The 12,255-nt window shown below is 41.4% G+C and overlaps 2 protein-coding genes across 2 annotated transcripts in view; both read left to right on the top strand.

Annotated features, from left to right (window-relative positions):
* Positions 1 to 1,279: 1,279 nt before the first annotated feature.
* fam181b (family with sequence similarity 181 member B) lies at positions 1,280 to 3,471 on the top strand. The gene has a single exon (XM_086080881.1). It carries the CDS (start codon positions 1,361 to 1,363, stop codon positions 2,228 to 2,230), a length of 870 nt encoding a protein of 289 aa, XP_085937007.1. The 5' UTR covers positions 1,280 to 1,360; the 3' UTR covers positions 2,231 to 3,471.
* Positions 3,472 to 4,920: 1,449 nt separating this feature from the next.
* tenm4 (teneurin transmembrane protein 4) overlaps positions 4,921 to 12,255 on the top strand; it is a 293,878-nt gene continuing 286,543 nt past the window's right edge. Inside the window, exon 1 of the mRNA XM_086079950.1 lies at positions 4,921 to 5,069. The gene's annotated coding sequence lies outside the window, so the exon portion shown is untranslated. The remainder of the gene's footprint in view (positions 5,070 to 12,255) is intronic.

The following is a 12,255-nucleotide window of genomic DNA, read 5'->3' as shown; positions in this document are numbered from 1 at the left end:
GCATTTTAGCGAGGGGCTGTGAGGTGCAATTTAATGAATCTCTGGCACAAAGCTCCCATTCACTGGGACCAACGAAGAATGGGGGCTATTTAGACCCTGTAGGGCTTTATGTCAAAGGCGGCCCCATAATAGTTGTCAGGCCGGGGCAGAAATTCCCACTGGCCTGGGAATGCACCAGAAATCAACTTTATGTCACCAGCAGATTAAGAGACAAGCGGCCCGCTCGGGACCAAAATGTTTGGGGCCAAATCGCCGCATCTGTTTGGGCGCGCACATTTTCCCACGATGAAAGGGCCTCGCTCGTTACTGTATTGGCCAGACTTAAAGACGCTCAAGTTCTGCTTGCTCGTCCCAACAGAAAGATAGACTGGTTACCGAAAGAATGGATTTGATTCATGCCAAGTCTTGTAGTTTTCTTAGTGTGTCTTGTTGGCTAAATTGGGATGAAGCGTGGTGTCGTGTTGTCGTTTGCGGTCGAAACGCTGAAAAGTAGAGATGGCAAATCCAGGTACAGAAAGTAAAAACCCTGCCACAGTTTGGCTTTAGCCATTGATGCTAGCTAGCTAGCTTCCTAGCAGGCAAACGAGCACCATGGGAGCTAGCTTTGGGTAGCTAGCTGGCACCTGGGGCTAAATCCAAACGGTGGCAGGGTTTTTACTTTCTGGACGTGGATTTGCCACTTAAGCTGAAAAGGGAAATCTTGAGAATGAGTATCTGCTGTTGTGTAAAAAAAGAAGAAAAGAGTGTTTTGCCCAAATCAGAAAGAAGAGAAGTCTCATGTTGTGGTTTTTAGTCCAACTGCAAACAAGGAGAAAAAAAAGCAGGCTTGATTATGTTGAGGGTTTATTTATAATTTTAGGTTTCCTTGGAAGTGTTTAAACCCAGATGGGGACATCGAGTGCTGTCAAATATAGTTTGTGGTCAAAACAAGCAAAATTAAGAAGAAGTCCAGATTAATTTTCAGTTTTCCGCGGAATTCCAATTGGCCCAAAAGGGATAAAGAGCGGTCAAGTTCTTTGAAGTATTTTTCCCCGTAGTCTTCCTTAGAACTTTTACAAACTCAAACGACAGGGGAGTGTTTCCGAGCGAGGTTATTGTCCTTTGCTCAGCATGGAATCTCAAACAAAATCCCTCTGGGGATGCAGGTGGCCCGGGGACAAGCAAAGAGTTAAGTCCCGCACTCTTTGAAGGGGGGGGGGGGTACACACCCACCCTCTTTGTGACATCACGGGGTCCGGCCCCCTGAAAGATCCCCTCACTCCGCTCGCCATCTCCTCACTTGTGCTCCGGAATGTCGAGCAGCATCAGGACGGTGGAGGATATGATGTGAGGAACTTGTCTGGATTGTGGCGGGTGAGGAATGGCCGCCATCATGAACCCGCAGTTCATGAATTTTTGCTTCCCGGGCTCAGCGATGGACGGGGGTCTCCTGGGCGAACCGGAGAAGGACGAGGACTACAAGGAGACCACCAGGGAGCTACTGAGCTTCATGGACTCGGCCTCCAGCAACATCAAGCTGGCCTTGGACAAGCCGGTCAAGTCCAAGAGGAAAGTTAACCACCGCAAGTATCTGCAGAAGCAGATCAAGAGATGCACCGGGATCATCAACGTCGCTGATGCGGCAGGGAAGGGGCCCGGGTCGTCCCCTTCGGCGGGCAAGGCCGTCCCCAAGCGCGACGGCGTCCAGGCCAACCTGCAGAACCGCAGCCTGGCTGCCCTCTTCAGCCCCGCCAAGGAAATCCGTGGCGAGAAAGCCAGGAAGCCGCCACTTCGCCACCGCAACCTGCCGCCTTCCTTCTTCACCGAGCCGGCCAACTGCTCCAAGGTCATCCCCATGGCAGGAATGTCGCTACGGGACCTGGAACGAGCCAACACGGAGGCGGCGGACTTCTTTGAGCTTCTGGGACCCGACTACGTCAGCGTGGCAGCCGAGCAGGAGTTTTACCACAGCGTGCCCGGCCCAGAAGCCTCCTACGACGGCCACCACTTCGTCGGGGGCCTCCTTTACCCGGAGTCGTGGACTAGCTGCTCACCGCCGCTTGCCAGGAAGCTCCCGACTCCCACTCAGCCCCCGCTATACTGCCACCCGGAGGCCGCCACCCCCGTGAACGTCGAGGATAACGCGCTGTGCTCGTTAGCATTCTCCAACTTTTTCACAGACTGCTCTGTGCCTCAGGTCAACTACGACTTAAGCAGTGACTGCAACAGGATTCATTATTCATCTCTATGAGAAAAGACAAATGAGTCACATCGTTGTCTTTCACTAACCATTGCTGACGCAGAAGTAAAGTTTTAATTACAGTCAGTGTTTGCATGAAAAAACACTTTTAGATCCTAAAGATAAAACAATACAATGAAAAACAGTAGGCACAGCCTTCACTGAGCGAGTGTCATGCACTTGGAATAAGCAGGACACCCATTGTGATGTGTTAGCGTTAGCATCACTGCTAACATTACAGTTCAGTTTTGTGTACAGGACAACGAGATTAGAAAGTGTTTATTTGAAAACACGAAGTTACAACATCTGCCACGCAAATAATCCAAAGGTTTATGTCAAGATGCCACATTGAGTTAACCGTTAGCGTGTACATTCGTGGGATTGACTTTCTTCAGCTTCTGGACTTTGACGATTAACAAAAGGCATCCAATTTGTAGTTACCCGTGTCTTAAAAGGAACCCCGACTGTATTTGGTTGTTACTAGCATAACTGTGAGATTTATTTTTCAAAAAATCATTTCCAGTTTAATACATTTTGTAGAAACTTTATTTGGACGTACGCCGCCATTGTTATTTACGTCGCAAGGCATTCAGTGTGTGGTGACGTAGAATCGCAGCGGCTCTCTGCCGAGAAAGAAAGCAAGGTAAGTCTCCGAAACAGCACGCGATTGGGTCTGTCAAGCCCCCCCCCCCCCCAGACGCATTCAAAATTTTTGATCGTCCCTTTAGGAACGCTACGGAGGCTTACCTTGCTTTCTGAGCCTCCTTGCTTTCTTTAAAGGCGTTTCACATTGCTCGGCAGAGAGCGTACGTCCGAATCAAGTTTCTACAAAATGTATTCAACTGGAAATGATTTATGAAAAATTAATCTCATAGTTATGTTAGTAACAACCAAATCAATAATATAGAGCAAACTTGTCATTACAGTCGGGGTTTCTTTTAAAGGAGTCCAAGAGCCAAAACAAGTCAATCCTAAGTAGAGGAAGGAATGCAGTATTTTCTTGTTTACCCTGGGCAATTCTAACACTGAATTAAATGCATGATATTTCATGATTAGACTGAATTAATAAATCACACACAATCAGTTGTTCACAATATCATAAATGTGTTTGCCATTTTGACGAAGCTCTGACGTGGAACACAATTTAAATGGTGACGATCAAAGCGATAAAAAAAAAAACAGGAAGAAAGAATTGAGTTAAATTCATTCTTAATCTATTTTAGATGCTGTACAAAGATGAAATAAAGCTGGTCTTTATTGCTGTGAAAACTGTGCCTGCTTCCCCTCCTTCCACTCATCTGATATACGTGACAAACTACCAAGGGCTCTGTTCATTTCATAAACCCACATTTACTGTCCACAATTTAGAATATTGTGCTTGTTTTTTTTTTTTTAAACGGCATGCTACGACTGTGTAGTTCATTTAAAATCACGCCCGGTGTGCATTTAAAACAACACTGAATTAAATTAATTCAATCGTAACGTTATGACAAGCGCGTTTACACGTACAAAAGACATTTTGGGCTGTTTTTGTGAATTATTCCTCCACCACAGGCTGGAAATTACCCCAAATAACCAATTAAGTCAATAAATAGTTTTAATTAGGATGTAACAATGACAAAGGGGTGGTTGTTAACTGACTGTAACAGTTAATGTGTGGTTAAATACAAATCTTGTTGAATTTATGGGTGTCTTTAGTAATTTAAACAGCGACACTGTTTGTATATGACTTTATAATTACTGAATGCACTTGAAATGATGGCTTCTCCAAATAAAGTCCTAAATCCTCATAACAAATGGAGGAGGCGACCCAAGAAGTTGACGTCAGCCGCCAATGTACAACACCGCCCTCTGGCCTCTGCTTTGTGGTACTACAGCAAGAGGCCCAAAGATAAAAAAATATAATGTATTTGTGTTTAACTTGGGTAGTTTTAAAATATGTTAAAATTGCACTAAAGTTGCTGGAAAACAAAATGAATTGATTTATTTGTAGTTTTCAAATAATATTACTGATAATAATATTTAAAAAGGATACAAGGGTACAACTTTAGATGAATTGTAATAAAATGGTCTAAACACATTTAGGCCAAAAAATACATTACACACAATTTAATCATATATGGTGTACATAATAAACAAAAATTTGGTATTTTTGTTGTGGTATTTTTATTTTATTTTAATTGTACATTTTATTAAATAATTCTTAGCATATTTTCACCAAATTACTAACAGCGCTTAAGGACATTAAAAAAGAAAGAAGAAGAAAGTTAGGATATCTTATAGTACATTTGATAGTACTTATATACTTTACACCAGTGACGTGCGGTCAGGATAGACAAGGTAGGCACTGCCTACCCCAGTCTGAAATGAAAGTTGAAACTGTTTGGCTATTTCTATTTATTTGAATTATTTCTTTCATTTTAGAAAGCCTATAGGTTTAAAAGTGACAACATTTGGTGATTTTCATACCTCAATTAAAAATGACTCATGACTTCGTCTGGCCTGCAGGCAAAAAAGCTGCAAAAATGATCCTCCTGAAGGCTAGTGTGCTTTTCCCAGCCTTGTCCGCGTAGCGACGTGTGTTCGCGCATGCGTAGTCAGTTTCCCAGTTGAAAAGTCCTTTACGCAAATAGGCAGATCGTTAAGTAGCCTTTTTACGTCGCTGTATTATTCCTATGCGAACGTACGTTCGCACAGTGCATTCGTGAATTCAAAATACACTTAGTGCAAAGCAAAGCGGTAAGATGACGCCACGCCAATATAAAACTATTTTCACGCCTTTCTTTTGAGGGAAAACGCCGTTTTTTGAAGGATGGGAGATCAACGCCTTAGCTACCGGATCTTCAGCAAAGTAAGGGACAAAGAATTATTTTGACTTTTCACAAAGAATGGTGCAAAATGAAAGATTGGCTTTGTGGATGTGCTTTGATTAACTTTACATGGTGTTTGGCATTGCTATTGCCATTGCTATTGCTAGCGCTAGCGCTAGCGCTAGCTTGATTTTGTAGAAGTGGGCTGTTTTATAGAGAGAAATTCACTTTATTACATTCATTCCGGGCATCCGGGCGGGTTTGAAATTGTTTGTTTTTCGTTGTGCGGCAAATTTGAGGCACTGCAACGTTTTCTGTGGCTGGCAGACTGCGCACTGGCTGACGGTGGCCCAGAACTTTAGCATGTGTGTGTGAGTGTAGCAAGTGCTCGAAGTAAAAAAATAAAAAATAAAAAGATTGCAGAGCAAAAAATGAAAGACTTCAAAAGAGAGTAATGTTTTTTTTGTTTTATTTTCTACCCATACAGAAGAGGGATATGTTAAAATAGTTTGAATGTATGGCATCTTGTATCTCGAGGTCAGGCTGAGTGTCCTCTTTTTTTTTTTTGGAAATGAAAATATGGTCACAAGGATTTGTTGTGCACTCGCCTGTTGACACACAAATTTGTAGTTTGTGTGTGCGTCTCAATTTGCGACTGCCTGCCTACCCAAACCCAGAGCTCTCTGCGCGTCACTGCTTTTTACATACATTTAAAATGCAAAATATGGGCTCTTTGACTTTTTTTTTGTGTGTAAAGCAACTATAGCCACTAGATGGCAGTAAGATTCCATATGAGACATGAACCACTCCCCATGGAGGAAGAAGGCCTTGTTTGCCTGAATCATAATCACAGAAGATACATATATAAATATATATAAATAATTGTATTTATTTATTTAATCTCCTATATGCTACATGCAGTCAAACCCTTTGCAGGTCTAAATAATGTAATATTCACGCAGAAGGGATATGGATTTTGTGACACTGGCTGACATTGGGATTAGTCGCCGTTCTGTCTATATTTGATTTACGGCACACAGGAGAGAAGGTGTTTGTTAAAGCGATTAACTAAAAACATCTCAGTAAACCAAGGCCTGAATTCTAGTTATGGCAGCTGTATTTATGTAGTATGAATTCACAACAGAAAAGACATCTCAAGACATTTTATATGCGGAGCGGGTCAAGAAGCACACTCGTTACTTGTGAAAGGAAAAATACAACTAAGCTTGTACAACATGTCAAAACTGGCCACTAGCACAGAAGAAAAACTGACAAATGAAAATAATCTATGACGGACAATCATTGCAGACATGTCATAACTGTCCATCATCACATATGAAAAACACTAAGACATCAAATAATCTTTTTCTAAATATAGGCTTAGCAGTTTGTCAGATGATTTCAAGTTGATGGCATTTCAACATTGTCAGACATTCAGCAGATGGTGTCCGTATGTCAGATTTGTTTGGTCGCAGGCTGTCTTCTGCCCTTTAAAGACCTTCAGTTCTCATCCTTGCGCCCTCCCAGAAATCAACAGTTAGCCTGCGCCATCATTAATATTCCTTTAGCAGCCGCCTTTTTATTTTGTCAGGCTGCTATCATAACACGGAGAAAGCGGCCTCACAGCTTCACTCCATTTCTTTCGTATGCATTTCATGTCTGGCTGCCTTTCATTTGCGCGTGTTTCGGTCCTCGGGGAGGGGGGGGGGCTTGCGTAGACGCTCGCCACTTTGGTTGGTGTGATAACGGCGACGACTCGAGTCGCGTCTGGATCCATGACGCCCAAAAAGTTGAGTCACGATTCAAAGGCGCAGTCTAGTTTGTTAGCCAGCGGGCTACTTCCTGGTTCAAGGAGGAGTTAACTAATGGATGGATGTAAAATTTTCTGTCTGTTTTTTTCTTATCTGTGATGATAGATTGTTGCAAAGTTTTCTCGTTTTGCGTCATTACAAGAGACGGTTGTATTTTTTGTCAGAGCTCGGCAAAATCATTGTTACATCGACCTGTCATTGACGGGGGGCCCACCTTTCAGCGAATGCTAACGGCGGTTTTGCTCTTCTGAGGACATTCAAGTTTTTTTGTTTCATGTCTGTGATGAGGGACATTCTCACATATTCCATTAAATGTGTTCGATCGTTTTATCTATGACAATGGACAGTGAGATTGTCTCTTCGCTTCTATTTGTTAATTAGTTGGTGTGTTTCGTTCGTCCATGTATCTGTTTGCTAGCGAGCGAGTTTGTTCGCTTGCCTTTCCGTCAGTTAATCGATTAGTTTCTTCATTTGTCACTAAGCAGGTTCGTCAGCTAGTTTGTTCATTTGTTTGTTTAGTAAGCTAGTTTTGTTTGTTTGCCCTCTCCGTCAGTTACCTAATTTGTCCATTCGCCTGTTTCTTTTAGTTACAGTAGTTAATCGTTAGCTAGCTAGCATGTTTATTCGTCCGTCCCTTCATCTGTCAGTCTGCTATTTGGTTATTTAGCTAGTTAATTCGTCTGTCACTTTTAGTTAGCTAGTTTGTTTTTCCCGTAGTTCCTTCATTCGACCATCCCTCACTTTGTACCTTGGCTAAATGGTTAGCGAGCATTAATGTGCTAAAGACGAGTAATAATTGCTCCAAGAAACTAACAAAACTAACGACAGTAAACCTTGACTATTTAGGGGGATTTAGACCAAGTCCTGCCTAGAAAAAAAAAAGAAGCAAGGAATTGAGGCCCCCACAATTTTTGTGTCTCATTAATAGATCAAACCATAAATGTACCTGTCTGGCCTGCTGCCCTCTTGTGGCACTTTAGAGCATTATAGAAAGAACACAAACGCAAATTGTTGAATTTGTGAACCGCAAACCGTGACGAGGCTTGGGTTGACTGAAGTTTTGTTTTGACATCTTAATGTTTGCTTCAAATGAGTTAGCTCTTTGAGTACAGAATGAACGGGTGCTTCCGTCCATCTCGCTGTCCGTCCGTCCATCTTGAAGGCTGTTCAGTCAAGTCTGGTTCACGCATGGATGGAGTCGGGATACAAGGCGTGTTTCTAAAAGTTCCTCTCCACGTAGTTGGTCACGCTCCATCAGAGCAAAGAAGTTTGAAATAAAAAATAATTCAGGGCCCCCAGAGCCAAATGGGAGCTTTTTTGGCAGGATGTTAATTCATCCTTGGAACATTCTAGTTTCTCTAAATCTTTCTTTTGAAATTGTCAGCAACCTGCTCACACATCAGGACAGCATTAGCATTTTCTCTTAACCCCCAAATCATCGGCGAAAAAAAGGAGATGGATCTGAAGTTGGCAGCTGATTAATTTGTTTTTCCATTTGGCTGCTAATATTTCCACCGCAGGAATGAGGACGCTCGGTTTGCTGGAGGCATCGCAGCTCAAATGTGTTTTTCATTTAGCGTTTTGTTAACAACAACAATAACACAGTGTCTGGAACAAATTATAGTTGTAGACATGACATCCAGTCCAGTAGTTCTTGCAAAAAAACCTCTCCAATAATATTTTATTTTGGTACATTATTGTCTAGTGTAGTGATTCCCAACTATTGTGTGATCAAGCATGCTACGCTAAATGATCTAATTCCACTTTACTGGGCTTTACAGAGATCTGATCGATTGGATCGGCAGATATTTTGCATTATAGGCGATCGGTTATGTCATAATTTGCCGATTGTTCAATGATGTCATTGATTTGATCCGCAAAATGGAGATGAAGAGGGTGGAGATGTGAGTAATATTTACTTGGGAAAAATCATTTTTTTCAGAAATTCTAAGTTACTTTTACAAGGTGGTTTTGAGTATATTTTACCAGTTTATTTGTTTATTTATTTATTTTTTAAAAGTTACTCAAGCATTGAGAAGCAAACTCATGACCTTCAGCTTGGGAGACAGCCACTCTACCACCTGAGCCATGCCACTCTTGATGTTTGCCACTACTACATTTCTGGCTTGTACCAAAAACGTATCTTGGTACAGAACAAGGATTCCATCTGACACCATCAATATACTAACACCCAACGCGGTAGGCATGGCTCAGGTGCTAGAGTGGGTGTCTCCCAACCTGAAGGTTGCGGGTTTGTTTCTCAACCCTTGAGTAGCTTTTTTTTTTAACTGCTAACTTTTTTTGTAAAATGTACTTAGAATTTCTGGGTGAAAAAACTTAACTAGGTTTTTTGAAGTCAATAATACTTAATTATTTTTTTTAGTGTAAAGGGATGTTCTGTGATGCCATCGTTGATACTCTAAGGTTTCTTAACATATACAGTCGGATTTATTTTCAATTTTTCCCTTAAAAAAAAAAAAGGTATAATTTTTATGTCAAAATTCAAGATGGCATTGCTCCTACTGTTTTGAACAGTCAGACCCTTTCCAATGTCACATGAATTGCCATTTTCTCCTCCATAAAATGAAGACATCAAAACAAAACTCCAAAGCAGGTTTGCACATCCTACAGTATCTCCATCACTTCCGTTCTGTCACTTGCAGGCTGCGAGAAAAACGACTGTCACCTCAGCCGAAGCCCGGAGGTTGGCGTCGCCTCGTCTGCACTCGTTGCTGTGAAAGTGGCGACGTGACTGCAAAAGTTTTGCCTTTTAAAATAGACGCGACCTTGCCAAAAACATCGTCAAACTGCGATGCGGTTATGAGTCCCGGATGTCCCCACGTTTGTAAAAAGTTAATTCCTCTCGGGAAGGCCGGACCGCCTGCTTCAGGAGATTCCTTCCAAAGATGCATACTATCATTGCAATCATTAAAAATGTTGCAGAAATTGATTGTTTGGCAGCAAGCACCGCACAGCGCAAGTCATTATATATATATATATATATATATATATATATATATATATATATATATATATATATATAAATTCTGAGGATTTGGACCATTTGAGTCTCTAAGCGATTAATTGATTTTCAAAAATAATTGTTGATTAACTTGATAATCGATTAATTGTCGATTTAAATTTTTTAAATTTTATTTCCATCACTATCTCCAAAACACTGCACTTTACTGTTGACCATATCTTGTCTTTTTCGTTTTTGTGTCACCTGAAAATGCAAGGAATGAAATTTTGATTGCTTTGTATGTTCAGCACGTGAAGAAATTGACAATAAAGCTGACTTTCACTTTGACTTAAACATTTCACCGCTAGATAAATGAGTGAAAATCTTCACTGAACCTAACATATGTGTTCGAGAATGTGAGAGGAAAACGCCCACGCAAGCACGGCGAGAGCCGGGATTCAAACCCAGAACCTCAGAGCCTTTGAGGCAGATGCGCTATCCACTATGTCCATCATGTTGCACTGAATAATACAGCAAAATGAATATAACTGTTTAAAAAAACAAAAAACACCCAAAAATTCCCCCCATTTTTCTGGCATCTGGAATTAATGTAAAAGAAGAACTTTCCCAGTGTAGCAATGAGTGAAATACGTCTCCCAATGGTGGGAAGGAGAATACTTTGTAGTACAACCTGAGTGTCCCGAGAGAAGCATAATAAGCTTCAAGCTAAGAGGACACGGGGAAAAAAACCCCACATCAGGACTTGCCTCAGATTGCTTCCATCATAATTGCAGGAATGTTTCCTCCGGGAGCCAAGGACACCAGCCGGCCACACTGATATCCGACTTATCGCCGGCAAGAATCTAGGGGACGTCTATTTTGGTCGTCTCCGTCCCACAGCGAGGTTCGGCCTCTGTAGCTCGGCCCTGAAGTAAACGTTTGATAGAACGTGTTACCGCGGCGACGCCGGCGTTTGATGCTGCCGAGAACAAACGATCACTTCAATATTCACTTTCATACGTTTCAACTTAAGAACGTCTGTGTCAAGGCAGGTTCTTTTTTCTTGCCTTGTCTGTCTTGGAGGGAAATGACGCTTTGGGTTTGGGGACTCGACGTGTGGCAAATGCTGCAATTAATTTCAGTGGGAGGAAAATGATGACTTCAACCATGGGTGTCAAACTCGTTTTAATTCAAGGCCCTTTGTATCATCTAAATTTGATCTCAAGTGGGCCGAGCCAGTATGTCCGTGGCCTAAAAAACGATAACAAAAATATGTAAAAAAATAATAATTACAAAAAATATATTTTGCAAATAATTATGTCCATTCTGAAAATATTTACATTTATTATTATTTTATTGTAATCTGAAATTTCTTAACAAAAAATGAGTACAATTTTTGTTGTTGCTTCAAATACTGAAAAACAGCCAAATTTTTTTAATGTCATTTAACTGGTTGTAAGTGTGCCGTCCAGTGGACAAAATTAGCAACAACAGTTAATTTTACTGAAAAACTGCAGTTTGTGTTCTATCCTTAAGGGCCACATTGGACCCCCTTGACGGTTCAGTTGTGGCCCACGGGCCATATTTTTGAGTATGAGTATGTTGTATGTATGTATGTATATTTTCCGGCTGATTAGCGCTTAGACTTTGCTGTTTTATTTTTTTTAAGTGGTGAACGTGTTTTGACACGTGTGGACGCCGTAATTCAGCACCTAATGTCCATTTGAAATGAAACCTAAGCCGGTTTCCGAGTGCCAAAGTCAATCTTTGAGGGTGGTCGTGTCAGGGCAAGCAAATTAATAAGGATAATTGAATTAGCATGTCATGTTCTTGAGGTTCAGCTCAGGCAAGTGTTGCACAATTGGACCCTAATGAGTTTGGAGTACTTACGCTCCATCACATGTATTCACAAATTCGAATCACTGCGACCATTCAGGCACAATTATGGCATTTTTTATTTTCTTTTTTTTAATGTCATGTCCTTGCTGGTGGTTTTGGCGCTATGCTAATGTATGCAAATGAAAGGTTCATTAAAGTCTTTGTCCCAGGATTGTAATTCCAAGTGGACTGGTCAAGGTCTGTCCTGTTCCATTAGACCTTCCCTTCCCTCCAACAAGTCAAGGGCGGTTCTCGCCCCCAAAAAACAGACTCCACTCTCTGTATCAATAATTGGCATTTCATTTAGTTCAGTGCAAAATCTAGAAGTGAAACTGTTGAAGTTTGACACATTTAGCGTCTCTGAAAGTTGTAGTCGTCGTCTTGCGGTTGCTATAATTTGGCTCATGCCGTCATAGCAACAAACAAAGACTGAAGAGGAACCATAAATAAAGTACTGTAATTTCTCAAGAATAACACACTTTTTTTTAAAAGGAAAAACTTATTAAAAATTGAGGAGAATTAGATACAAGTACCTTGGGTTGTATCTCGAACCTGTCGCCACTCCCTGATGTGGAA

The sequence above is a fragment of the Leptonotus elevatus genome, chromosome 7 (assembly GCF_054856555.1).
Source record: "Leptonotus elevatus isolate MCC_2025b chromosome 7, RoL_Lele_1.0, whole genome shotgun sequence".
Classification (NCBI taxonomy): domain Eukaryota; kingdom Metazoa; phylum Chordata; class Actinopteri; order Syngnathiformes; family Syngnathidae; genus Leptonotus; species Leptonotus elevatus.
Note: the sequence above shows the minus strand (reverse complement) of the source record. Positions and strands in the feature narration are given on the sequence as shown.